Source organism: Trichogramma pretiosum, unplaced genomic scaffold (genome assembly GCF_000599845.2).
Source record: "Trichogramma pretiosum strain Unisexual culture from Peru unplaced genomic scaffold, Tpre_2.0 scaffold6, whole genome shotgun sequence".
Lineage (NCBI taxonomy): Eukaryota > Metazoa > Arthropoda > Insecta > Hymenoptera > Trichogrammatidae > Trichogramma > Trichogramma pretiosum.
Window position 1 is genome coordinate 1048186 of NW_019641678.1, and position 26865 is coordinate 1075050.

At 41.9% G+C, this 26865-nt stretch overlaps 6 protein-coding genes across 11 annotated transcripts; 3 read left to right on the forward strand and 3 right to left on the reverse strand.

The window, feature by feature from the left end:
- Positions 1 to 487: 487 nt before the first annotated feature.
- Positions 488 to 1750, reverse strand: LOC106658233 (chymotrypsin-2-like). The gene is made up of 3 exons (XM_014380090.2): positions 1042 to 1750; positions 822 to 959; positions 488 to 697 (listed from the first exon to the last, which is right to left on the reverse strand). The coding sequence occupies exons 1-3, from the start codon at positions 1537 to 1539 to the stop codon at positions 488 to 490; spliced, it is 846 nt and encodes a 281-aa protein (XP_014235576.1). The 5' UTR covers positions 1540 to 1750.
- LOC106658232 (testis-expressed protein 9) lies at positions 1744 to 3117 on the forward strand. The gene is made up of 5 exons (XM_014380089.2): positions 1744 to 1976; positions 2097 to 2268; positions 2343 to 2651; positions 2739 to 2873; positions 2942 to 3117. Exons 1-5 carry the CDS (start codon positions 1783 to 1785, stop codon positions 3020 to 3022), a joined length of 891 nt encoding a protein of 296 aa, XP_014235575.1. The 5' UTR covers positions 1744 to 1782; the 3' UTR covers positions 3023 to 3117.
- Positions 3118 to 3180: 63 nt separating this feature from the next.
- LOC106658241 (cullin-1) lies at positions 3181 to 12788 on the reverse strand. Of its 3 annotated transcripts, none has more exons than XM_014380100.2 (13): positions 9147 to 9336; positions 7077 to 7302; positions 6819 to 6993; positions 6517 to 6735; positions 6184 to 6435; positions 5820 to 6113; positions 5467 to 5730; positions 5214 to 5393; positions 4981 to 5130; positions 4660 to 4899; positions 4488 to 4588; positions 4206 to 4425; positions 3181 to 4128 (listed from the first exon to the last, which is right to left on the reverse strand). In XM_014380100.2, the coding sequence occupies exons 2-13, from the start codon at positions 7229 to 7231 to the stop codon at positions 4048 to 4050; spliced, it is 2331 nt and encodes a 776-aa protein (XP_014235586.1). In that variant the 5' UTR covers positions 7232 to 7302; positions 9147 to 9336; the 3' UTR covers positions 3181 to 4047. The 3 variants fall into 3 exon arrangements, with proteins under 3 accessions (XP_014235586.1, XP_014235585.1, XP_014235584.1); XM_014380099.2 differs by lacking the exon at positions 9147 to 9336 and adding an exon at positions 12685 to 12788 and having other exon boundaries at positions 4048 to 4128; XM_014380098.2 differs by lacking the exon at positions 9147 to 9336 and adding an exon at positions 8857 to 9117 and having other exon boundaries at positions 4048 to 4128.
- A 1686-nt stretch (positions 12789 to 14474) lies between these two features.
- On the forward strand, positions 14475 to 16608 carry LOC111694080 (delta-latroinsectotoxin-Lt1a-like). Its single transcript, XM_023460785.1, has one exon. The coding sequence runs from the start codon at positions 14938 to 14940 to the stop codon at positions 16606 to 16608; it is 1671 nt and encodes a 556-aa protein (XP_023316553.1). The 5' UTR covers positions 14475 to 14937.
- Positions 16609 to 17583: 975 nt separating this feature from the next.
- LOC106658231 (MORN repeat-containing protein 3-like) lies at positions 17584 to 18519 on the forward strand. The gene is made up of 3 exons (XM_014380088.2): positions 17584 to 17756; positions 17823 to 18300; positions 18374 to 18519. Exons 1-3 carry the CDS (start codon positions 17584 to 17586, stop codon positions 18479 to 18481), a joined length of 759 nt encoding a protein of 252 aa, XP_014235574.1. The 3' UTR covers positions 18482 to 18519.
- LOC106658275 (calcium release-activated calcium channel protein 1-like) lies at positions 18508 to 26565 on the reverse strand. Of its 4 annotated transcripts, none has more exons than XM_014380157.2 (4): positions 25866 to 26565; positions 22729 to 23021; positions 20025 to 20147; positions 18508 to 19963 (listed from the first exon to the last, which is right to left on the reverse strand). In XM_014380157.2, the coding sequence occupies exons 2-4, from the start codon at positions 22984 to 22986 to the stop codon at positions 19421 to 19423; spliced, it is 924 nt and encodes a 307-aa protein (XP_014235643.1). In that variant the 5' UTR covers positions 22987 to 23021; positions 25866 to 26565; the 3' UTR covers positions 18508 to 19420. The 4 variants fall into 4 exon arrangements, with proteins under 4 accessions (XP_014235643.1, XP_014235644.1, XP_014235642.1 ...); XM_014380158.2 differs by lacking the exon at positions 25866 to 26565 and adding an exon at positions 23126 to 23490; XM_014380156.2 differs by lacking the exon at positions 25866 to 26565 and having other exon boundaries at positions 20025 to 21403; positions 22729 to 22815.
- Positions 26566 to 26865: the final 300 nt, after the last annotated feature.

Consider the following 26865-nt stretch of genomic DNA (forward strand, 5'->3'; position numbering starts at 1 on the left):
ACGACGGTTTGCCACACTTTTTGAACGCGTACGTGAATAGATTACCGATTTATATATATCATGTACAAAGAACGACCGCGAAGCTTTTTCGACAGCCGGAAGCCCCATTATTATAATATATCGTTATCGCGCGACGCCGTCGAGCTGCCGCGTCGGCTTTCATGGAATTCGCCGGCGGCCCCGATCGAGCTTTGCACGATACGACACGTCCAAGTGGGTCTGCTTAATAATCAGCTCAGGCTATTAGTGCATCAAACGCTGGATATTTTATTGTAATGACGCATCGAAAGCGTGACTTACATTTTTAGTACGCATGATAAGCAATAAAAAACGATTTACAAATTACATTGCGTTTACGGCATAAAATAATTGTTGTGACGTTAGAGCTTAATTGTAATATGATGATTATTCGTGATAGAGATATCGTAAAAGTTGATCGATGAGAGAAAAATAAAACTGTAATCGACATCGAGAATCGTTGCGAAGCTTAGCCAGCTCTACTTATACTGTTACTGACAGTACTGTTGTTGCCGGTACTCGATTCGGTGTTGCTCAGATCACCGACGTATTCTTGAATCCAGTCGAGGTAGCTGTAGACGCGGGTAAACACGTCGGGACGGCCCTTGGCGCAGGGCGTGCCCCACGACACGACGCCGATCTGCACGTCGTCGGAAACGAGCGGTCCTCCCGAGTCGCCCTGCAACGAAATTCAAGCACACAAATACTTACGTTCCCAAATGAGAAGAATAACGACTCGAGACTCGGCTCTTTTAATTCGCTCCGAGAACGTCGAGCGCAAGAATAATTGCCTCGCGACTTACGTGACAAGCTCCCTGGCCCTTCTTGTTCAGGGTGCAGATGTTGCGGTGAGTCACGCGTATGCTCACGGCCTGACACTCGAGCTGGTCGATGACCCTCAGCTGGATGCACTGCAGCTCGTTCGGCACGTCGCCCGGGTACTGCAATTTTTACCCCCGCGACAAGTTAATACTCTTGGAGTGCCTCGAAAGACTTTTTCCTTCTTTTTTTTCTCATACTTACAGAGGTGGTACCCCAACCGGACAGTATGGCCGGATAATCGGCCTTGTCAAAGTCCTGAGTCGGCAGCTTGACCGGCTGCACGTCGGGCCCGAACTCGATGTCGCGCTCGAGCTTCAGCAGGCCGATGTCGTTGCGTATCAGCAGCGAGTTGTAGAGCTCGTGCGGTATCGCCTTGACGGACTTGTACCTGTTGCCGCCCTTGCTGAGCAGTCGGCTGCCCGTCACCGCGGTGATGGCCGTGTCGTTGAAGCCGCTCAGGCAGTGGGCCGCCGTCAGGATCCAGCGAGGCGCCAGGATCGAGCCGCCACAGAAGTGACGGTTCTTCAGGCGCAGCGACACCTGATACGGGAACTGGCCGTCCAGGGCGCTCAGACCACCGACGATCTTGCTGCCGGCGCTCGACGAATTGCCACATGTCACGGCGGCCTGCCCGAAGCTGCTCGAGCAGAGGATCACCATGGTCGAGGAGAATGCCAAAAGGATACGTAGCCGCGTCATTTTGACGAAAAAATTCAAAGTATGAGCGATGTGAGCAGGAATCGGAGCTTCGGGGACGGCTCTTATATAGCCGAGCGATTAGCCCCCGTTGGCGCGCAATTTCGCATGCATGCGAGATTTCTGTGTATCATTTAGGCCGGAAGTGGCTCGTTACGATAGCGACCCTTTCGCGAAACGTGCCCGACGCTTGGCAACTGCTGCCGCCCCCCGAACTCCCCGTCGACACACAAACTCACAACAGTCATGCTCGCCGGTAAACAGCGCGATTTTCTCGAGCTCAATCGCGAGCTCGAGGACAAAGTCAAGAGTCTGGTGCAGGAGGTCGACGGCATCATCAACAGGCAGGAGGACGTCATCAGGCACGGCAGACGCTCGGCCGACATACACCAGGCGCGTCGGGGCCTTTTGAGGGCCAAGCAGCGCTCCGATAGCAACTCGTGAGTCGACACGTGTCTATTGCATACGATTACAGGATAGCGTAATTGGCGCGTGTAATCACAGTTGCAGTGTACGTGTTTTGACTGCTTCATTTCTTTTTCTGTTTTTTGCCAACGCAGTGGCGATAATAACGAGGAAAACGACGACGGCAACGACAACGTCGACGACGACGCCGATGGGACGGGAGGGAAAAGTCGCTCGACCAGTGCTACCATCATACGATTTCTCAAGGCGCAGGTGACGAAACTCCAGACGGACGTGCAAGCGGCTCAACTCGACGCCAGGAAAAAGGTGCCGTTTCAAACATATGCAGCATCGAATCGGGACACGAATTCTTTTTCATTAATCTCGATCGTAACTCGCAGAACGACGTGATCAAGGAGCTCGAAGCCGAGATCAAGCGCAACGACGAGAAAAAAGAGAAGCTCTACGCGCAGATAAGCCAGCACAAGGAGACCATCGTCCGGGCGGAGGGCCACAATGCCGAACTTCAGGCCAAGCTTCAGGCCCAGTCGGCCGAGATGTCGGCGCTGCGCAAGGACATCGAGGCGCTCAAGAAAGAGTCCAAGTCGCTCGCTCAGCTGGCCTCGAGCAGCGAGGTGCGCCTCAACAGGAGCCTCGAGGAAATCGACAAGCTGAAAAACGCATTGAAGGCCAGTCAGAGCGAGGAAAAGGTATGGACAAGCCAGAATCGGGTTTTTTTCTCTCTTTTTCATCGATCAATGCGCGAGTGTTTGCGACTTTTCGTTCGACTATTGCAGGAGTTGCGAGCTCAGGTGAGAAAGATCCAAGAAGACAAAAGACTCGCGTTCAAGAACTCGGAAAAGCAACGCGCTGAAATCGTTCAGGCTTTCAAGAAACAAACGCAGCTCGTCGATAATCTCCGGAAACAGAAGGTTACTTCGATCTTCATTATGTTTCATCTAACGCGATTTTTCATAATCTTGATAATATTTTTTTGCAGGCCTATTTGGAAGCCGCCAAAGCGATTCAATTCACGGAGGATGACTTTACGAGACTGCTCGAGTGGAAACCCGATAAATGAGAACTTTAACAACTTACCGCAAAATATCCTTGTATCTTTCGATCTAGTTTTTACATTTTTTATCCCGCTGTGCGTCGCGGTTTCGTGACTTATTTCACGTTTGTCATGTGAGATCAGAGGGACGGGTTGTAAATACACGAATACACAAATTTAAAAAATTTTTTTGAAAATTTAATTCACTTATTTTCCAACAGTTTATGTCATTAATTAAATTACTATCTAAGACAAGTTTTGGATTATAAATGTAAGAATAGACAATCAAGCTTCAAATGAGACTTTATACATTAATTACAGCCTTAAGGCGGACGTACACGGACGATAAAGTTTTGAAAAAAAATGAATAAAAAAAAATTAAAATGATAATAATAATCATGATAATAATTAGGAATCGACAGTTGTCTCTTGGCATACTTAATTCATTGGTGCGGTAACAACCATATAAGCTATTGTGATTCCAGATGTAAAATTTTTCTTAACTTTATCATCAGCAACGCTTTAGCCATCGAGTCACGTCGATCGCCTCGTTTTTACACGTTTTTTTTGTTTGTTTTTGATCGTTGAAGTCTGACATTTTTAATCAAGGTAATTATCATTTCTAAACAGTTGACAGAATCTCTTCTGAGAAGTTGTGAGTTTTTATCAGTTTTTAAAGTTTCTTATAAATAAAACAGTTAAAATTAATTCCCTTGTAGTTTTGAGCTGCACTCCTCAATTATGTGTTACCTTATTTAGCACAAGTCAGTGACATTGCAGTTGTGAGTTTGAATGAAACTCTATAAATTTATTCAAACATCGCGGTTTGTGCCTTGTAAGAAAAAACTGTAACGCACCTAACGACGTGACTATCAAATAATTTATTATAACATAAAAACCAGTTCTAAATGCGTTCAGAAGGATAACACGACCAGAAGGCGCATTTCCAAATTTAAATAGCGATGTAAACGTAAATTCGAGGCTTGTAGAAAAATCTTGAGTACAGTATTTGTGCCTCTTGTAAATTTGCATCGCAGCTTCAAATCAAGAGATCACGCTAAATAGCTGTACGTATCTTTTTGACCTTCCGTACGTTCCAAATATTCTTTTTCAATCAAAATATCTATACATTTCTGCAAAAAAAAATATAAATTTAGTATAAGATAAATACAATTGAAATGTAGTATCAATATTGAAAATAAATTCTTACTTTAATAATGTGTACTCTCGGTTTGAATCGCGAATTTAACTGATTCAATACTTCTGCAACTAGTTGTTGATGTTTTGATGTCTTACGCATTTTCATGATCCTTACAATAGCAGCTTGAATCAGCAGTTTCCTATCTTCTTCAATGTGTTTGTGAGTAGTTTCTTGTTCTAGTTTCATTTCTGTTTTCATAGGTATGTTGATGTTGACTCGCAGCTTTTTACTGTGTAAAAAATACGGTATTAGTTATCAATTTCGAAAAATTTTTTTGCGTTTACAACTTACTTTTTATAACTGGTGAACAGGTCTATTACTGAATTGCTATTCAATTTGGTCTCATCATCTTTTGTTACAAGAAGTTTAGCCTTCAATAGAATTTGAATAACCTGAGAGGACAAAAATTTATTTTTAATATATAGAGTAATAATTGATAAAAATATGACGTTTTAATAATTACTTGAATTAAATAATCTTCTTTGATCTGCGTAGATTCCATGAGTTGACCCATGGTCCAAGAGGTTGCAGTGTTATATTGCAATAAAACAGCCATTTGAAAAGTGGATGCTTGAAGAGTGTACCGATTTTTAAAGCAATTTGTGTGTAATTCTCCCTTTGACATGTTATAAAGCCAGTTCAATTTTCTACCGCTGTGCTGGCTACTATAAAACATCGTAAATCTATGAACCGAGCGTTCCAGCTGTAAAAAATCAAAATTAATTTACAATTATTTATTTTCCATATTAACTATTAATATTATGAGAATGAAAATATAAATTACCTCTGTTGGCAATGAAAAGGTGAGCGAATGTTGGAAAGGCCAGGAGCCAGATGATAAAACTTGTATACTAAAATCTATGTCTAAGGGTTCAGTTGAGTTAGTCAAATGTCTACGGAAATGTTCATTCAAATCTTTAGAAACTCCAATATCCTACAAAAAAATTTTTATATTAAGATAATTTTCATTTTTTCATGAAAAAATATAAAACATATGCTATAGAAAATTCTCATTACCTGGAACATTCTTTGAAGTTTAGAAGTATACTCAAATCCGCAAGCTTGCTTTAATTTTGAAATCATAGATGCTTCTGCATCATCACTGGCAGACATGTGCTGTACCAATCTTTTAGCAAGCATCTTGCTGTAGAATTTTTGGTACACATCTTTATCTTCAATGTACTTAAATACTACCATCTAAAATCATAAATAGTTCGTTAAATGTTTGATTCTCTTTTATTGACTAATAAAATGCAGAAAAAATACTTACAACTTGATTCAAAGTCTCTTCCAGTTCAGCATCTTCTGGATTTTTGCTGCTCTTTTTAAGCAACACGTCACAGTATTTGGCCAAAAGTTCTGGAGATTTAGTACTACTATTAGCTGCTTTTGTAATTGCATTGGTATTGATAAATCGCCCACAAGCTTTATCTAGAGCTGCTACAAATCCGCTATCATTGCTGAAAGCTTCTTGCACCAGTTGATTGTACTTTTTGTGAACTTCTAATATGGTGTTAACATATATCTTGGGATCCTAACCACAAAAAATGTATTAAAAATAATGAAGATATTTTTTATTATTATAAATTGAAGTGTTTAATTTGAAAAAGTAACACAACATACATTAGCTGCTGGTTCGCCGCATTTTTCAATAGCTTCCAGGCCTTGATTAGCAATGTGGGTTTCTAACAAGTTCCTCAATTCACCAAGGCCATTTGGTATTCTTGCAACAAGTTGATACATCCTACCTAAGTCTTGATTTTTATCAGAATCTAACAAATTTTGAAACTCGGAATGGAATATATCTAAATGTTTTTCAATAAGAACTTTTTCACAAGTTTTGGCCAATCTTTCATTTGTTGTGTCATGAAGGTATACTTGTACTCTTCTCTGTTCTTCTTGTAATCTTGCCTCCACCTTAAATTTCAAAATAACAAGTTAGATTGAATAAATTCCAAAATAATTTGTTTTGAAAATAAAAACATACTTTTTTCATATATTCTGTCACTGGGTTGTGATGGAGAAATTCTGTACTTTCACGAGAATAAAATCTTTCCGTGTCTTCAAGGAATTGATTTTCAAAAGATTCTTTGTACACCGTCAACATTTGTTTTTTACCTGGCTCTTCTTCATTTAAACCTAATTCCACATAACAATTTATCACACCACTAACCAGACGTGTATTAATGGTTTCACCATTTCTCTCTCGTTCAATCAATTTCAACACTGCATTTGTTACCTATGTAGAAAATATTAATTAGTATTCATTCTTTTTTATAAGAAGCATTTTGATTGAGTAGAAATATAGTCTAATAGTTACTTGTTTATTCAGATGTTTGAATAAATGATCTCTCCATGTCACAAGGGCCAACTGGTATATTTCATAAACTCTTTTTCTACCTTCTTCACACTCACGTCGTACCCAGTGTCGATTCAGATACGCACATACACCATTGAGTACTTTGCTACTGAACTGATATTCTTCCCATTGACGCGTGTAAAATTGTAAAACATCCTCATCCATCAAATCAATTGCTTTCTAACAATAATTGAAAAAATGATTAATATTGATGCTAAGTTGTGATTATGGGTATGGGTTAAGTAAAAAAAAAGGGATCATACTTTTACCTGCAGCAGAGCTAGAAGGTAATTTCTCAGAAACTCTTTTATTCTTTTATAGAGTTCGAGACCAACTAGCTGTGCTCCACCTGTAATTTGCCCTTTTTTCACTTTTGGTGGGCAATTTGTCCTTGCATTAGTTTGCTGATGAACACTAGTACAATAGTTATACACATGTCTGAAAATCAATAAATGTACATACAGTAATCATGTGAGATGTGATAACTTCAAGGATAAAATAAATGTAACTTTGGTACATACGTGTACAGTTCTATGTATCTAGGTTTAGACATGCATTGTCTATTATAAACCTGCTCAATGCCACCCTTAAGATCGCCCCATATTTGGTCTAAATCTATCTGTTTCAGACCAGGGGGAGCTGGACTATTAGCAGCTATTCCTCTGCCGTAAGACATTTTTCAGTCGTTACCAATCAGTTAACTTGAATAGATTCAAATGAATGTTATCACTGCAATTTTGACAAAATCTGAAAAATAAATTAACATTAGTTATGCATGAGTAAAAAAAAGAAGAAAATTGTGAATGTTCATGAAGTGGTCAAGCCTTTACTCCAATTTAAGACAAAAAAGGGTATGAAGGTAGGCGATGTAAACGAGCTTGTATAATGCACACACAGGATTCTTAAAATTATGCGTGCCTCGAGGAACGAGGCTGCTTTGTTACGATGACGAAAATCAACAGGAAACAAAAAAAGAAGTCACTAACGCTAAGAGCGAGCCCATCGCGATATTTTTTTATGCAATGTAAGCTTTCAAGAGGTCACACGACAAACCTGTCCTCTATCACGATGTTCAAGTCGAAGCAGATCCGCTAATTGAGTCAGCTTATCGAGTGGGAATATACGCATACATGCAACGCACACGTAATGATGAATCGAGGCGAGAGCTGGTCTCTCGATCGTTGGGAAAAAAAACGTGGTTTCGCGCCTAGCTTCTGCGCCTCTCCTCCTAGCCTAGCCCCGATCGAGTGAATACGTGAAAGGCGGCGGTGGCGGCGACAACGACCACGACGACAGGGTATTTTTGCTTATTCACTTGTCGAGGGAGGCCCCTGTTGCAGAGACGACACGATCAGATCGTGAAACAGCAGCAGCAGCAACACACATACACGAAATCTTTGCTTCATTTATACAGTAGCTTTTTGCACTCGGTCTCCTTCTGCACTGCTGCTGCGGCTGCTGTTGCCTTTTTTTCTTTCTCTCTCGCTCGCTCACTCTTCATTATATATACCTACACCTCTTTCGCACTCGCAAATGTATAATATGTGCGTTTCTGTTGTCTATATAGCTGCTTGTCAGGTCGCTAAGTCCAAGTCCAGTCTAGTATAGCAATTCTTCTTTCTGTCTGTCTTTCTTTCTCTCTCTTTCTCTTTCGATCAACGTGTCTGTGTTACAGACTCTCTTGGCTATGTGTGCATGAACCACACTACATACACGGTCGTGTGTGTGTACATCGTTTATAGAGCTGGTCGTTCGCGCTAGCTTGTGGCAGGCCAGTGCCAGTGTCTCCCTCTTTCGCTGTGTGCCGCGGCCAACATTATAAAGCAGCAGCATAAAGTCCCCCTTCGGCCTCCCCACACACCCCCTCGCCCCATGTTTCTGCCATCATCGCGAGGTCCCGTCTCTTTTTAACTCTCGCGCGGCCACTGCTGATGCTCTCCCTCGAATCATGCACGAAAAATTGCCCTTTCTAGCTCTTCGCCAAGCAGAGGATCGCCTTCTCTCGGAAACGTCGTAATCTTGCGTTATGAAGAAAAGTCCAAGAACCCCAAGACTTGGCTCTCTTTCCTGCTACTTATATGTACATCGATGCCCACACTTGGCCACGCGAATATAGATATAAACATGCAGCAGAGCCCAGCTATTGTACGATTAGATCTGTTTTCACGCACAGACACGAATCAGTGACCTGCCCGCTGCTGCGTCTATAGATGATTATGAGCCGAGAATGGACCGAGGCTCTCGTTACTATGTAACGCTCGCCTTTTAAAAAGCAGAGGAAAATTTTTTTCTATTACTCACCCAGATTTAACCAAATATTGAAATGATTTATAAATAAAAAGTTGTGAATTACACAGGTATAGGCACACGCGATTGAATCCGCGGAATACACTCACAATTCCCAACAACACACACACACACACAAACTTTCATTAACGGATTTTCCAATGTCGTCGTCGTTGTCGTCGTAGTCGTGAAAATATTTGCACAATATCCGATGGGTAAAGTGAGAGTTCGTAATCGCGCGTGATTAATCAAGACTTAATATATTAATATTAATGACGCAGTACGACTTGAAAGATTTTTGTTACCTAAATCTAACACTGGGAAGAAAACTTAGTGCGATTATTGTAAAAGAGAATCGCCAGTCGATCTGCCAAACCAAAGAGCTATGTAGTCGAAGACACTCGTATATGTAAAACGCCACCGAAATAGACGGGCAACTGTTTGAAGAGGTTATGTGCAAGTGCTCGGTCTTACCAGTAAGGCAGCACCGCAGCAGCTGAACTACTATCAAACGAGGAGACGATAGATATCGTGCGGCTCTAGCGCGCACAAGCAGCAGCAGCAGCGGCGGTGGCGACGGCGGCAAACAGTAAACAGCGCGAATACAATTTCGGATCTAATGCGTCAGCCAAATTAGTATATCACTGCTTTAGGTCAGGAAAAACAGAAAAGTCCTATATAGCGAACGTGAAATAAGCTATTTTCATGCCACCCCAACCGAAGCTAATCTTTTCAGCCCTGCGACCAGAATGGAATAGCCCTGTTTAAACAAATATACCGTTTTTCCGATTTCCTCGTGTTTTAAGGAGGTACCTCCGCTCAAAATTTACCGAAAAGATTCGACTCAAACTTCGTACACTAATCCTTTTTAATGATACAAATGAACTTGCAAAATTGTATGCAAGTTCAGTACTTCGTTTAGAAGATATTCGTATTTCAATTTAACATTGAGTCGAATGAGAAAGTCAGTTACAAGAGAATATCTCAAAATTTACCGAAAAGATTCGAGTAAAATTTTATGTGTATCATAATTAACTACCAAAGAACGTACGGTTAAATTTTCGTAGACATTGGATACCTTTTTAATGCTCAATTAATTAATAATAATTTATTGACACTAATCTCGGGACATTTGACCAGAATTTCGCCGGCGGGAGCGGATGACATAACCTAACATTTTTGAATTTCTCAGCGAAACGCAAATATCTTATATTATTTATAACGATGACTATAATGACCGATCATTGATAGAAATTCAAAATTAAATAAATAATGGGTTGTTTAATTTTATATCAATAATGTTTTATTCAATATAAACATTTTTTTTTATAAAATATGATTGAAAAATACCAAAATTTTATAAGTTTAATTATAAACTTCTTGAGATTAACGACACCAGCCGAGCAGTAAAAATATTGAGTTTTTCACAGTTGGTAGTTCTGCTCGGAGGTACCTCCTTAAGGTATTAAGATATATACTAAAAAGAGAAAAAAATCACAGAATGCGTTTAAATTAATATGAAGTAACAAAACTTAGAAAAATTAAAAATTTAATACAATTGAAATAACAGATCTAGTTTGAAAATTTAAATGCAAGTATTAAACAAATTGTATTGAAATTAAAAATCAATGAAAAGCTGAGAAAGAACAGCATTTAGAAGTGAAATTTCAAATTGCGCTAAGAAGTCAAAACCTAAACGAGTTAACATTTCTTCAAAAAAGACCTGGAAAAAGACGGTCAACGATCGTTCAAAATAGACCTTGATAAAAATACCTTTTGTATGAGATATCACAGAAATCGTTAGCTTAATCCAATCGTATTCTGCATTTATTTAAAAATCGCTGAAAATCGACAAGTTTGCGATTTTTCGTCCCCCTTCAATACTACCCCATCGCCGAGGGTGTGGTTGTCAAGTTCTGCATAATTTTGTATGAAAAGTACATGTCTCGACCTAAAGAATGCGACCCTCCGGGTTAAAAAATACACTTCAATGCCTGAGCTACGACTTTTTAAAGAATACACAAAATTAAGAGGGCTAGAGGGCTAAAAATTTTGCTGAAAGCTATTTTCATATACCCAAATAACATACTAAATTTTGGGGCAGATTCGTGAACTCTCCCCACAAAAGTCCCCTAAAAGTAAAAAAATTGCTCATAAATAAGTCTAAAAATGATTGTCACCAATAACTATCCATTTTCCATTTATATTTATATAAAGAAATGTTAACTCGTTTAGGTTTTGTCGGCAAGAAATTTTTTCCGACCCACGGGTGGTCTGGGGTTCGAGAAAAGCGGCCGCAGAGCGCGGTGGCAAGAATATTTATCGATAATTAGGATATTACAACGTCATCAGCATTAGATGAATATGAATCGGACAAATTAATTGATGAGAAAATAAATGGAGAAGCTAAAAAAAACGAAGCTCATGTAAAAATTGTTCTATACGCGTCTACCTACTTTTAAAAAAGTACAGATTATTAGCTGGGGGTTTTTAAAAATCAGCTTTTTTTATAAGTATACGTTGACATTGTCATTCAACTAAGCAGCTTGTGAGAGAAGTTTTAATTAATTAAAAAATATGAAGAGTAAATTTAGAAATAGCATGAGTCAAGATAAGCTCGAAATATTCATGTTAATGTCGATTGAAAGTGATGTTTTAGAACAATTATGAAATGAAAAAATCATTGATATGTAGTATAAGGTCCGAATTTTCCAAGATTCCTGAGCCGTAAGAGGGCCCCAGTCCGTCTTTGTTTATATACTGAACATGTGAGATGTAAGAAATGTACCCTTATGAAGATAACAGTTCATTTCGAGAATTCATACTCAAGTAAATAAAGCAATTCTTAGAAGAATTAATAAAAAAAAATTGTTAAAAAAACATAAAAAATCTAAAAGATTTTAAAACATATTTCACAAACGATTTGGAGTATCTCAATATACAATTGAATATAATTAAATGGATTTGACACTAAATCAAAATTAGTTTCATGTATGCATAAAAACGTATCATACACTATTATTTATGACTGTAAACATGGGCGCCAAGCTAAATAAATACGATGAATACAAGAGAAAGTGTTGTTTTTCGACCATTCAACACGCGTGACTACGTAGATCCGTCAGAGAGATAATTAGTGAGTTAGAGAAAGGAAGATGACATCATTGATACATGCGCCGACCAATTACAGCACCGGAAGCTAGTAAAGAAGTTTTCCTCTAGAAATGTTCAGGTTAATATGCATTTCCACACGTGTGTTCACCTATTTTGACCTGGAGTCGTTACAAGAAGAAATCCATCCGTAAACCGACTAATTTGTCAAATTAAAACTTATTTTGAAAAAATCACGCGGGAATCAACAAATATATAAAATTGGAAGTTATTTTGAAAGATCACGTGGAAAAGTACGAATATATTAAATTGTAATTTATTTTTATGGATCACGTGGAAAACTACGAATATCTCTAATTGAAATTCATTTTGAAAAAACACGTGGGAATTACAAATGCAACAAACTAGAATTTATTTCGAAAGATCAGGTGGAAAACTATGAATATCTATCATTTAAATTTATTTAAAAAAAAGACGTTGAAACTACGAATGTCTCACATTTAAAAATTCATTTTAAATAACCATTTAGGAATTACAAATATATCAAATTGGAATTTATTTTGAGAGATCACGTGGAAATCTATAAACATTTCAATTTTAAGTTTTTATAAATTCTTATGAAAATCATCGAATATATCATTGGACAAGTATGAATTGGAATTTTAATATTTAAATTAGAGCACTGGCTCGGTTTCTTATATTAAAAATAAATATTCTTAGTTTTTTACTCACTTATTTAGGATTTGATAATTTCCAAATTGTATCTGGAGTCTGAAGTGATTAACTGCACAGGAATCTGTTGTACACCAAACAAGTAATAACTTTGTAGAAAATATTCTATAAATTGAAGACTAAGATCTGAGTTGGAGCACGTGCGTTCAGTTCGACTTCTTAGATGGAAGTGATCGCTTCTGACTTTCTATTTGAGATGTTAGACTCATATGAAAATTGTCTGAGCGCAGTTAGATCTCGCGTTTTGTGGTGGGGATATGCACACTGGAAACCACATGGATGGATTTGTTTGTGAGTCCACCGCTACGATCGCTCGCAGTGGCTCAAAGTGGACACTAGGTGAGTGGTGATTCTTTACGATGGAACGCCGAATTTTCCTATTCTTATTCACGTTCCATCACTTTGTTGGACCGGCCAAAATTAACGCTTACGAGTACCATTTTAATAAGTTTAAAATACAAATAGCGCAATTATAATTGTTCCTAAAATTGTAATGATGTCACACAAAATTCTATTGAAAATCACGATTTTTTGATACCACTCAAGCTGTATAAAGTTTAATTATTAAAATTTATTGATATGAATTAATAATTTGTATATTCAATAACTAAGTATATTAACAAGTGCTCATTCATTGCAGGTTGATTATATACTTATTTATTCATTCATATTATTACAATATTGCCGAGTATATTTAATATTTATTTAAGAACAATCGTAGCGTAAGTTCTTTGTAGATTGTCACGAAATGGTCACTTTACCAAGTAGTTCATTTGCCTATTTACATAACAATCCATTCAGATATATTCTACGCATTTAAGTTTGTTGGTAAGAGTACTTGTTTTACAGTGAAGTTTAAAAATAGTTTTGTAAGTAGATATGAGTTGTACTTAGTTTGTAAGTAGAAAAATATTGAAATTTTTTCACTTTTTAAAAAGTAATAGCTTGATTTTGTAATTGAAATAAAAGTATTGCGATTGGTTATAATTAAATTTGGGTAGGTGACGCGCGAATCATTGGACGTGGGGCTTTCAAATTCCTGATATATAATAAGTATGAATTCCTCATCGAATTTGTTTACATAAATAATTTCACCTCATAAAGCAGAGTAAAATTAATAAAATAAAAATTCCACTTTGGTTTTTTCCACTTATGGGCTGGACGGGTACTGATATAATCATCCTATCTCGCTAATTATGGTTTAGCCCATGTAACAGGACCATGTAGACGAAAAAATATTTAGTTGTACTGAATCTCTAGCGATCTTCGAGACAGTGGTACAATTGGGACACGTATTTTGAATAGCGAGATGTCAACTGCGCGCATTGGTAGCGACTGCCGAACCTCATGCTATTTCATACTTCGTGGCCCCAAGATTCTCGAACAAGTTTCTCTTACACTACACCTACCGCACAAGCGACTTACACGTGGCAGCAATGATATTATATATGTACAGTGCGAGTTTGAGTACGTGTACTTAATTATTAATGTATTCTGAGGTATATGCGAGTTTATGAGTGTGCTAAAATAGCTCCCTGCTGTAAGATGCACGTAACAGATTCTTTCGCAACGTTTAATAAGTTTCTAGAGCGAGCGAAACTCGATAGGGATTCGACAGGTGTAAAACATGCTGGTATATGCACTATGCACTTGAAGCTAACGCACGATATATATCGAAACTTTTCGATGTCGCTAAGATCGATTCGTGAATGAATCTCGCATTCGATGATGCACTGTTGCACGTGCTTCAATGAAATTGCGTGTTATTATCGTTGTATATATCGTTTCAGCTTCGGATTTTGATCCATTGTTGCATCGTAATTTAGTGCTGCACAATCAAATCGTTACAACTTCGAACATATAATAAAGCCGTTCATGCAGTCGTTTTTTTGAAGGTAAACTTTTTTGAACGCATTCGCACGTGTAACGGAAATCCTCGCATTTTTTGTGTTAAGATTTTTAGGTTACAGTGCTATAAGTTGATATTTTGGGACATCTCAAGTGCGGAAGTTTAATTTCAAATAAGGAGATTTTCTTTCACTAACAGCAGGCTTGGGTTTAAAATTTATCTCGCGCTCACTTGTTTCGCTTGCGCTGTGCGTGTTCATGCGGGTTGCTATGCAGGTCAGAACACGCGTTACAACGCTGCAGCGTGAACTGTAAAAGATTACGTCGACTAAAGCATTTTCGTGAAAAAAGTAAAAATTGTTTTATTTCATCAACGACAGTGTGTGGTGTGTATACGTTTTCTGAATGATGTACTATTTGCCTGACTATGACTCCGAAGAAGTGGATCGTCTTAACCAAGAACAATTAGAAAGATTAAAAAGATTACGAGGAACGGTCAATTGGAAGAGCAAAGAAAAGCGATGTGAATTTCTCCGACAAGTTTATCCCTTATTCGGAAAATGGAAGGGCAAACATCCTGATCTCCGACAGATTTTTCGAAAGGAAGAAATTGATCATCTACTTGCAGATTCCATAGATCACTTGAGTGGAACTTGGAATTATTCAGGAGAAGCATTTTTTGACTTTTTAGTTGACATCGGCTACAAAGACGAGCCTGATGTTGATGAAGACGGCCAGCCACTGTTGCGGCGCACCACTGCTGTGCATCGGGCTGCCAGAGACGGGAACTACGACTGCGTCGATGAACTTTTTAAAATATACTGCAGATTCGACGTGAATTACATCGACGATTCAGGCCTAACGCATTTCCATGTGGCTTGTCAGTCTGGATACGAAGACATCGTTAAAAAATTCCTCGAGTTTGGACAGGATGTCAATTGCCTCGTGCAAAAAACAGGTGATTCACCGCTACACTTGGCTCTGGCCAAAGACGAAATCGAAGTGATTAAATTATTGCTGCGAAATGGCGCCGATCCAAATGTCATCAACTTGGAGGGACTGACACCTTTGCATATTATGTGCGTAAGATACGACGACGACGATGACTTAGAGGAGATGATATTTGAGATCTGCGATGACATCCAACAGATTGTGCAGATCGACGCTCGGGGCAAGTTTGATAACACACCATTACATTGGGCTCTAAGCTGTAACTACAAAAAAATGGTCGAATCGCTGCTAAAAAGAGGCGCCAATCCCAACGTGGCCAACGTGGATGGATCGACTCCTCTGCACTTTATATGCAAGAAATTTTACTACGATGATTTGGCTGAAATATTTTTCAAGATCAATGACGATAAACATCAGTCGATTGAGGTCAATGCTCAAGACAAATTGGGCCGGACACCCCTTCAATGGGCTGTGGCTAATTTCAAGCCAGATGCAGTCGAGTTACTGTTGGATCATGGTGCCGATTTGTCTAGCTTCATTTTCCCAACTGCAAATGACTTTCGCGTGATGTTTAACACGGAAAATGATTCTTCGTTTAATTTTAAATTGAGGCTAGCTTCTGGCGCCCTCGCCGTCATCGAGCGTCTAGAAAAAAGAGGATACGAAATGGATCGAAAGGACGTCCTAACCATCTTGGCACTATTCGCTAAGTACGGATTGTTCGACAAGTCGGCGGATCTCGAAAAGCTTTGGTACGACGACGAAAGGATCGCGAGAATAGCGAAAAAGCTAATGCTAATAGATGATTATCCGAGCTTGTCGCTCTATGACTTGACTCAGTCCCGACCAGATGAGCCGGCAAAACTACTCACGTACATGGAATACTTCAAGATTGCGCGTGTGGATATTTCTCTACTTTTCTCCAATTATCACAGCGAGGCCTGCACCGAGCAACTGTGCGAGACGATGGCGAGAGGATTTTTTCGGCGATGGGCGCTGGAGTTTTTCTTGGAGTTGACGGGCCAACGACTACCCATTCTTTGCTGCGATAAAATTATCAAAGAGTTGATGAACCAAGATTTATACCACATTTGCTTGGCGGCTATGGGTCAAGACTCCCTATGAAGATGACGATATTCTTGGTGTATCTGGTGTTGTATATTGAAAATTTTCCATTGGATTCCAATAAATACATTTAAAAAATGAGAATTCTTTAATTTTCTTAGGCTTCATTTATTATTTTTATTTTAATTCAGTTTTATCTCCGCTCACTATCGAAAAAAAGGAAAGAGAAACATATAAAAATGTCATTACTATATTGTAGTTAACCCTCTTTGCCATATAATTTTTTATTGTGTACACGTACACCTTGCAGTGTCAAGGAAAAAGAGGAATGAATTTTATGAGCACATCAACAGGTATGTAAACAAAACGTAACGTAGCACACCATATTACATTCACAAATCGAATGCGTAAGTACTTTATAATAACATTTAAGCACAGAAGACTCGACCGATTTCCCCGCCAAATTTTTGCCAATCGAACAATCTCGGTTTGATTTTGTCGACAACGCGCGCGCGTACGAAAGTCTGGCCGGAAACGAGAGCTTTTAATTGGGGTATATAGGTTCGCGGCGTTCGGCCGGGTCGAGCATGGCTTTGTACATATCGGCTATTTCGAAGTTTCGAAAGCCGATTCACAGACAGCACTGCACCGTAGCGCAGTGTGTACGCACGTATTATACACAGACACGCAAAGTTGGCACGAGACGAGAGCTGCGTTCTTTTTTGCAAGCTCGCATCGCTCGACGTCATTCCGGATATGGATGTGTGCAACGCACGAGGTGGCGGCAACAGCGACTCTGTTATACAATAGAGACGACGAATGCAATGCATCGAAAGAGGAAAATCTGCGCAACGATCGTGATTCGCTCGCTTACAAGAATCGCACCCGCTTGCCAGAGAAAAGAGCGACAAATGAAAAACGCGTAAATTAGAGAGAGAGAGAGCGAGGGAAAGCTTGGTTAACTATTTCTTTTTAAATTTTTATCGTCGGAGTTCTGTCGCCGTTTCCAAAAAGATGCCATAAGACGCGACGACAATGCCATTCCTCAAGTGTCACAAGGAGAGTCGACTAAAAGGGCTCATCGAGAGATCCAAGAGGAATGGCTGGCGCTGCGCCATTTACGACAACGGCTTGCCGCCCGACAAAAGCCGCTACATCGGCAACTGGGAAAACGACGCCAAGCAGGGCTTCGGCATCCAATATTGGAGGCTAGTATACACGATGTCGCGCGATGCTCCATGTCTAAATATATATTGAAACGCGTAAACCTGCAGGGGTAAGCTGATCTACCAAGGCGAGTGGCGGGCGGGCAAGCGACACGGCATCGGCGTACTCGTGCGCGTCGATCGGCAGTCGGGCGCCAAACGGGTCCTCTACGCGGGCTGCTGGCGCGAGGGCAAACGCCACGGCTTCGGGGTCCGCTACTATCCCGACGGCAGCAGTTACCAGGGCTACTTCCGGGACAATCTGCGCCACGGCTACGGTCGCATGCAGTGGGCCGATCGCCGCTACGAGGGTGCCTGGAAGGACGATCTGCAGCACGGCGTCGGTCTGCTCCTGGACGCCTCGGGCAATCGCTACAAGGGCCAGTTCGTGCGCGGCCGGAAACACGGCCGAGGCAGCTATCATCATCTGGCCAGCGGCCAGCTGCAGTGCGGCGAGTGGGCCAACGACTCGTGCATCAGCAGCGTCGTGAGGGACGCGTCGTTCAGGCAACACGCGCGCGCTCCGACGCCTTATCCGATTCCACCGGTGAGACGAGCTTTTCTCTTGGCCTTTTTATCGTGTTCCATTTTTGTTGGTTGTCTCCTTTTTTCTGTGGTAGATTTTGGAGGAACGTCTGCACGAAGATTCGACGGTCGGCTCCGAGCCGTTACTCTGCTCTCCGAAGTGCCCCGGTCGAGCGCGAGATCTCTGCGGAAACAGATTATGACTTATAACAGATTCGTACAGCAAACATTTTTTTTTAGCCAAGTGGTCGTCTTTTATTATCAAAAAGTACAATATTTTCTCAATACAAGTTTCTTGAAGCTAAAAAAAATTCTTAAGTCGTAGTTTTCGATATTGTACATCAATCAGACGTAGCAAAATATCTAAATATAGTATCCGACGTGGCAGAGCTTACAGTACGCAACTCTTTTACTCGCATCTCTTTTTTTTTACATACGCACGTCTTTTCGCTCATATACTAAGTGTCTAAATCTTATAACAATAACGTTATTTTATCGTACAGTACTAGTTTTAAGTATAATTAATGTAATCGCAATCGTAGAAGTAATAATACAATATGTAAGAGAGACAGAGTAACCCTGTCATTGAAAATAAGTAATCGGACTCGGTCCCGGACACATCTTGTCCAATGATCCGGGTTAAAAGTCCAAGTAGTTATTTTGATTTACGAACAAGGCCGTTTGAAGTACACATAAATTATCTACACGATTACACGGTAGTCCAAACTTATATTTAAAAAAAAAAAACATCATAAAAGTATGATTGAGGATGGATGAGGAAGTCAGATCTATATCATCAGGACTGAACAGAATATTTGGTCTGCGTCGATCACTTGTAAAGCTATAATATAACGTCATACATCGCAGAGATGTACGTCTCGTTCTTATAAGTAAAAATGTAGGTACAATAATGATTTAAGTCTGTCTGTGTATCTGTCTGCGTGCACGTGTGGCATTGAATGACTTCAATATAAATAATTATAATAAATGTACGTGGTGCGTCGCAGGCCGCGTCAGTTCTGCGTATCGTGGAATCGCTTATGCGCAGTACTTCATGCTCGATTCGTATCGCTTATCTACAAATAATATAATAATATTGTACACAGTGTGAACCCCGGAGGTGAGTTTCCGCTCGTAAGCGTTCAAACGACCGAGGCAATATTGAACGCGTTGTGGGTCAACATGTGCATGCCGTTGCGACTGTCGGCCTGCTGCTCCGGAGCGTCAATTTGCTCCTTAAGCGCCTCTAGCTCACGCAGACCCGATGCCGTCACCTCGTACTTGTGAGTCACGAGGCTGCGATAAAAGTGGACTGCAAATACCGCAAAGACAATGAGGACAGGCACGAGGACGATGCATGCCGACCAGGCCGCCACCTGCGAAAAGTCGTAGAACTTGACCCAACACAGTATGGCGATCTCGACGAGGAAAAGCACGAGGCCCAAAAGAGTGGAGAAAGCCCAAGCGACCTCTATGTACCAGTGCAACCGCTCATGCGGCGACTCGTGCACCAGATTGACGCTATGGAGATTGCACACCGCCTCGATGTTGGGCAATATGCAGGTCGAAATCATAAGGGCTAACATATGGACCGCAACGAGTAGAGTGGTGCAGACCGCGAACGTAACGAGCATCGACTTGGGCACCTTCGTGTCCGAGTTCAATTGCACTTCGACCATGGCCACCTGCACAAACAAAATAGTAAAAGCTCCGAAGCGTGAAATATTGTATATATGAACGACTCACCATAGCGAAGCCCGAGAGCAGAGCAGACGTCTTGCTGGAGGCCTTGAGCTTGGCCCGGCTGAGCTGGAGCTTGCGCCAGGCCAGGTAGCCCGGCGTGTGTAGTCCGTCACCCTGCTGCGACATCTGTGGGTTTTGATTATTTGGATCAAAATTTTGTACGTTAGCAGTGGGTACTTGAAAATTTAGACGATCATCTATTTCTGGTCTATCTCTATGAGAACGCCACGAGTTCACCGAAGGACTTCTTGACGCGTGAGAACACCGCGAACATCCCGAAGGATTTCTTCTCGTTCTGCGAACCGGGGATTTAGGAGGAACCAAAGGAGGCTCGTCTTTTGGAACTTTTGGGGTTGGATAATTAAATAACGAAACAGCTTCATTAGAATTCGATTGAAGAATTCCATTTTTCGGAGACTCGTGAATCAGGCAAGGTAACGATTGTGCTTTAATAGCTTCGTTTTCTTCAGTTTCGTGAAGCGTAACGGGAGCTTGGATAGTGTGGTCAGTGGGAGCTTCGTCAAAAGAGAAAAAACTTTTGATTCCTCGCAAAAAGCGAACCGTTGAAGAGTCTTCGACGATAGCTACGTCACCGTTTGAATTACTTTCATTCTGTTGCTGTTGGTCAGGGATAGATGTCGATGAGGGCTGATCGAGACCGCAAGGTTCCGAGATACTCCCAGAAGTTGGAGGTTCAGACAGTTCAGGTAATGGAATGTTTTGCTCGAAGAACGAGACACGCCGGAAATCTCGACTGATTCTGTCACGAAAGGTGTCGGGCAACGAGGAGAACGTAAGTTTGTTGACGCGCATCCTCGTATCCCAGATCGGAATCGTTCTGTAGCTTGCGGAACTGGTGTCACTGCCTTGCAAGGCATCGAAGGTGGAAGTCGAGGAAGCTCTTCGAATATATGGAAGCACCGGCGGTTCGAGGCATTTCGAAGCTCCTTCGGATTCGTTGTTTTCGGCCGATCTGTCGTTAGTATTTTCGTTATCGTTTTCGAGAAGGGGAGTGGTGTCGGGTTGAGCCGAGTCGCGCGAATTCTGATTACTGGCCAAAGTTCGGTCGACGCCATTGGCGGTCACGCAAGAATTATGAGAATCGGCGCTTCGAGTACTATCCGATCGTTGGATAAGCGCTGTATTTTCGTTATCCGAGCCATCCATGGTATGTTACAAATTTCAACTTCACGTCAGTTTCTTGGCTTTTCAGAGCTTGCGGTATGATTTATCGCCGAGAGGGTGTAGACAGCGCGCACGGCAAAGTATCAACGTCGACGGCGCAAAAAAAAAAGAAGAAGCGACTAATCTTATACACACTTATTACACAAACACAGCTTCTGTTAGTGGCAATCAGGCGTCTCTTCTTTGGTATTAGCGACCTTCGTGAGTTTCCGTGTGCAAACATGTATAGAGGCGAGAGACAACAAAGCAAAGGAAAAATTAGCAACCCTCTGGTAGTAGTTACACATTATTAAACATATATAAGTATTATTATCGATGAAGTTGTCAGTCTACTTGATGCACGAATTTTATCAGTCGTTAATCATGAAGAATTTGATGGAAGCTGAGCGAGTTAGTATTTCAAGTATAATACAAAAATAAAAACTGAGATAGTGGAAAGAGACCATAGCTCATGATAGTGAGACGTACCGAGCGATGCTGCCGCAACACAGAGAAGACGAGCGACTTATAAGCGCCGTCCGGGTTTATAACGACGACAGTGATCGCTGACAATTAAAAGAAAAATCAATCTTTTTTTTCTCTCTCATCTGCGTGTCTCTGTTGTCGTTTGATACGTGTATAACACTGCTGCGTGTGTGTATGTAGGTATTTATTGAAACATGATCGGCCGGTAGGTTGATTTATGCACGCGCGCCTTCACCGAATGTAACATCGATGAACTTTTGGAGAGAGAAAAGTCATTCGCGCCGTTTTGATTGTGTGATGTCTTGCGGTGACGGACTTGGGTCGGCGACATCCACGCACATTTATGTAGTAGATGTTTATTGTACACAGAAGATGATTGATTACGTTGGACTGATTAACAAGTTACAATGGAAACGATGAGCTACCGAAAAAGCTAGAAATATTGAATATAAATATTATTCTTGTCTTTGTCGTCTTTGTTTACCATAGCAGAAATTGAACGTGATAATAGCATGTAAATAGCTAGACTTTAGCTACACACCTATAGATTTCGTCAAAAATGTCGAAAATTCGCTCGATAACTTTTTTTTCTCTTTCTCTTTTTTTGTTGAATTTCATTCGCAACAGTCGCAAGATTTTCATGACGTCGCAATACCCTGTACGCGCGCGTATATATTACAGTAGATTATGTAAAAATGCTCCGGAAGCGTAACGACCGGAAAAATCAATCGACCGAGCGAAAGGAGACCACAAGAGCGCGAGAAAGATCGGGAGTCGTTACAATCGATGCAGAATGCATGAATGTCCAAAGAGAGTGTGTGTGTGTGTATATGTGGGTATATATGTATGTGTGACGTGTTGACGAAAAATGTAAGTGTAAAAAGAGTAGCCAATTATTCCACATATATGTATAGAAAAGAGGTTTGCGTACGATTATACGTGTAATACACATCACAATAATGCACGAGTAGAGTTACGAAAATGTATAGAAAAAAGTAAAATGAAGAAGAAGGAGAGAAGGTGTATAGGCGCATAATTGCAAGTGCACAATCAATACCTGATGACAGGTGTGATTCCGCTTGTGAAAGCAGTGTCCGCTGGGCCCGTACAGGTGGGCATGTGAGTATAACGGCGGTGTCGACGCATGCACGGGTATCCTCGCTTGCAAATTCGTCGCAGCAAGTGCGCCAATTCCTTGCTGCTGCTGCGTTTGTTGCTGTTGCTGTGACTGCTGCTGTTGTTTCTCGAGCTTTTGCTGCTGATCTCCTTTGCCGGTAGGCTGATTACATCCAGTGCTCGTCGACCATAGAGACATTAGGCCCGGTTCCTACGAACCCGTTCGGTATGGCACTGTGGGTGGAAAGAAAAAATCGGTTATCGAGTCTGTAATGTACCGCGTCGTTGGCTGCTGCTGCTAGCTTCTAGCTGCGCTCGCTCGGCGTAGGTGCACATACACGGTAGTGCTTTTTCGCTTTAATGGCCCGCGATCGTCGTGTTTCAGCACTATGCGCGGCTTTAACTGCATACATGTATCGTGCGCGGTGACTGCCAACAACAACGACGACGACGACTATATGATATTGCAGCCGCGCTATACGACTAAAGTACCGATCCGATGCGCGCCCGTCCGTTGCAGTATACGCGTCTGTGTGTGTATACACAAGCCGAATAATACACACGCGGACGTTTACGTATCGCGTACTACAATGCACGGAGTATCGCGGCGACAACGACGCGCGTTTCCAGCTGTTTTTCAGGTCAGGGCAGCGCGCGTCAAAACTCTCGCGTGCTGCGTGTACCCGCGTGCGCTCCCGGCCGATTTATATACATACACTACATTTATAATCTTTTTTTTTTCTTTTTTTTTTTAATGATTCTGCCGTACGAATTCATCGTTACGTATATAAAGCACACACACGTATTATTATTAAGCGCGTGTAGATCTGCTCGTGTGTAAAGCGAAATTACGTATTTAAGCGTGATTATTCAACGCTGCTCAGCGAGGCTAGTGGTAGTAGTAGTAGTAGTAGAGAAACCGATCTTGATCGAGAAAACTGCGCCGCGATGGAATTTCTGAAAAGCGATAAAACGAGGAAGGAGCAAAAAATAAGAAGAACTTTTGCATAGACGCGCGTAGGATAAATATCTATTTGAAGCTTCCAAGCGTATGGCCAATTAATCCATCGTTAAGATTCATTAACGAGCCGACTCGGATAGGTATATTATGTATTATGTACGTCTGTTTGCGAAAATATGTATACATGTAGCGAAGAGAAGAGCGCCTTTATGTCACGCTATTACGCACGTACACACAATATATCCGTGGCTTGGTTATTTTTACGGATACGCGCGAACGAGCGATAAGTGCTTATCCCAACAGCGATGTTATAATAAGCGTTTTCAGAAGCCTTCGTGTGTGCGTATATGTACCGTACAAAGAATCGACAACGTTTTGTTTGATTTTTTTTTACAGCCCCGCAGGCAGCTGTAGCATATACAATAACGCGCGCAGATTCTATATTATTCAAAGTCGCTTCGAGCCGCGCTAATGCACACACACACACGAGTCTGTATTATCATCCGTCATTATTAATACGCGTTTGCTTAGATAATAAGAAGTTCCACTCGGCTAAATAATTGCTCGCCGCCGCACAGAGAGTGTAGTGTGTGTCTGCGCGCACATTTCGTGGATTTTATGACCGACGTATTATGTATTGTATACCCTGCGAGCTGTGCATGCACAGTAGTGGAATTACCTGCGCGCGGACTCGACACTTTACCATTGGAGCCGGCGGCGTTATAACGCATCGACCGTATGCTGCTGCGTTGCAGGTGCAGCGCGCGACTCCGGAGTATAAAGAGAGTTTTAAGGTGCGCAACGACTATGCACATAAAAGTGCTCACTTAAAATTGAATTATTATCGGCACTTCCAGCGAACAACGACATTACGCGCATAATTCAATATGTACAACGATGTGTATACGATCGGCGTAACGGAGAGAACGAGAGAGAAAGAAAATTTATCCTCGTTTCCTGGTCGATCGCCGTATATAAGCTAGGTATAGCCCCCGTAACACGAATGTGTGTACATTAGAAGCGCAATTGTAAATCATCGCGCGCGCGGTGACAGCTTCACCGGAGAATGATTGAGCGAGAGAGAGAGAGAGAGATCGTATATTATAATAGACTGCCGGTTTTTGCAGTCTGCAAGGCCAAGGCTATAATCGCGTTGATGCATGTGTGCGTGTGTTACGGACTGCACTGCACGCGGAGAAGAATAAGCTCTCTGACTCGCGCGCGTGTGCCATCCGAGGCATAATACATAGACGACGTTGACTGTATACATTACGTTGCATTGGTATATATGTCAGTGATATACGTGTGCATATACGGAGTCCGATTATTTGCCTCGCGGCGGCATCACAATACGTACATCACGATGATAACGAGAGATGCACGATGTGCTCCGATATCTGCATGTGCGCGGACGAACGACAAGACGGAATCGCGTATACACGTGCACGCGCGGACGGTTGGCTTACGTCAGTTTTTAGTCCGTGACTACATGGAAGACGAGCGACTCGCTCGACTCTTTGCAGGTAATATACCAATAATATATAGGTAGAACTAGAAGGAGCCAAGAGGACTGTGCCGGTGCAGACGACGCTAGCGTCACTTAGCGGCCGCGAGTTGGCGAGTCTCGCCGCCACCGACATTTATATCGTATACTCACGTATATGTTGCACATTGTAGTACACACACACACGCACACAGGCAGAAATCTCGCGAGCGCATAATGTCAGATCGCGTTGCCATTTTTCGGAGTCTGCCGTCTGAGAATGCCGTATTATAAGCTTATATATAATGCGGCTGCACTCGATTTGCAGCAGCGCTCGCTCGCTCACGCACACACGCACGGCGGGGACACGTCAGTGCCGCTGCACACTCACGACGACGTCTATATACTTGTATGTATACACACGCGGCCGGAGCAAATCACAACTGCTCCGTTATACTTTGTATACTTATATGTGGCGTACGTAAAAATATACCTATAACGACGACGAGAGATGCGACGCAGGGGCTCGGACTTGCATATCCGCGTGCATCGTCGTTATAATAGACGTGTACGGTATAGGTGTCTCGAGTCCGGGAACTCGCTTTATTCGTCGCTCATTATCTGAAAAACTCACCATAGTGCCCCCCCGAGAGATGGTGCGAGGGCAGTCGGACGGAGCTTGCGCTGGAACTGCACTTCGCTTGGAACTCGATCTCGATACCCGCGGAGCTTTCGACGACGACGACAACGGAGATCGTGCACGCACACACGCGCGTGCAGTGGCGGATAAGCGCACGGACGTCCGCATGCGTGCCTGGGCTTTTTTCGATATCCAACACGCAGAGAGAAAGCAATTGAGCTTTGTATAGTATTTATAAACAGGCTGCACGTGTAATTATAATCGCTGCACTGTGGCGCTCGGGGGCTCGATAACAATCCCGAAGAAGAACGATAAATAAACAGAAGAACGTCAACTGAGGAGGCGATCTCGGTTCGGCAGCGAGAGCGATATATATCTATCGAGATACCCCAACTCTACTGCGCTCTCTGGTACTGCGTGCCGTTCGGTCGTTTCGTAGTCGGCCGTCGTCGTATCGTATACGTATTAGGTCGTCGTCGGCTGCTGCTGCTGCTGCTGCCTGCGCTCCTCACTGGCACTGCTCAGTGTTGTACGCGCGAGCACCGAGGAGCCGCCACTAGCGACTTTTTGCGGCTCTCTCTCGCTCTCTTCATCATCATCATCGTACACAACACAATACACACGCACGCATACACGCAACAGTTCGGAGTCTCTCGGCGACGGCTGCTGCTGCTGCTGCTGCTGCCTGCTGTTATACTTTATACGCTGACTCGCTCTATATGTCTATGCTTTATGCCGCAGTTCTGCTGCTTCTTCTGCTGTTTCTGCTGAGCACATCCCTCCTACTCCGATGCGATGTCTCTTGACCAGCAGCAGACGTGCATGCGATTCTCGTCTGTGATACACTATATATCATATACGTGAGCTGCATCGTGAGAGCGGCAAAGCATAACGAGCGCGACGTCGCCTATGAAAATTCATCCAGTATGCATTTTTATGTAATTTTATGTCAAATGTCTATCCGCTGCTATCTCAACGCTTGTTCGTCAACGCT

Bases quoted from the DNA above. Each gene is read 5' to 3' on its own strand.
- LOC106658241 (XM_014380100.2), bottom strand. From the start codon at position 7,231: ATGTCTTACGGCAGAGGAATAGCTGCTAATAGTCCAGCTCCCCCTGGT. The intron at 5,731-5,819 runs GTATGTTGTGTT...TTTTGTGGTTAG, and splicing joins GCGGCGAACCAGCAGCTAAT to GATCCCAAGATATATGTTAA. The intron at 4,900-4,980 runs GTAATTTATATT...GATTTTTTACAG, and splicing joins CCTTTTCATTGCCAACAGAG to CTGGAACGCTCGGTTCATAG.
- LOC111694080 (XM_023460785.1), top strand. From the start codon at position 14,938: ATGATGTACTATTTGCCTGACTATGACTCCGAAGAAGTGGATCGTCTT.
- LOC106658233 (XM_014380090.2), bottom strand. From the start codon at position 1,539: ATGACGCGGCTACGTATCCTTTTGGCATTCTCCTCGACCATGGTGATC. The intron at 960-1,041 runs GTAAGTATGAGA...TAAAAATTGCAG, and splicing joins CCGGTTGGGGTACCACCTCT to TACCCGGGCGACGTGCCGAA. The intron at 698-821 runs GTAAGTCGCGAG...ATTTCGTTGCAG, and splicing joins AGGGCCAGGGAGCTTGTCAC to GGCGACTCGGGAGGACCGCT.
- LOC106658231 (XM_014380088.2), top strand. From the start codon at position 17,584: ATGCCATTCCTCAAGTGTCACAAGGAGAGTCGACTAAAAGGGCTCATC. The intron at 17,757-17,822 runs GCTAGTATACAC...GTAAACCTGCAG, and splicing joins TTCGGCATCCAATATTGGAG to GGGTAAGCTGATCTACCAAG. The intron at 18,301-18,373 runs GTGAGACGAGCT...TTTCTGTGGTAG, and splicing joins CGCCTTATCCGATTCCACCG to ATTTTGGAGGAACGTCTGCA.
- LOC106658232 (XM_014380089.2), top strand. From the start codon at position 1,783: ATGCTCGCCGGTAAACAGCGCGATTTTCTCGAGCTCAATCGCGAGCTC. The intron at 1,977-2,096 runs GTGAGTCGACAC...TTGCCAACGCAG, and splicing joins CAGCGCTCCGATAGCAACTC to TGGCGATAATAACGAGGAAA. The intron at 2,269-2,342 runs GTGCCGTTTCAA...CGTAACTCGCAG, and splicing joins AACTCGACGCCAGGAAAAAG to AACGACGTGATCAAGGAGCT.
- LOC106658275 (XM_014380156.2), bottom strand. From the start codon at position 21,188: ATGGATGGCTCGGATAACGAAAATACAGCGCTTATCCAACGATCGGAT. The intron at 19,964-20,024 runs GTGAGTCGTTCA...TTGTTTGTGCAG, and splicing joins TGCTCTCGGGCTTCGCTATG to GTGGCCATGGTCGAAGTGCA.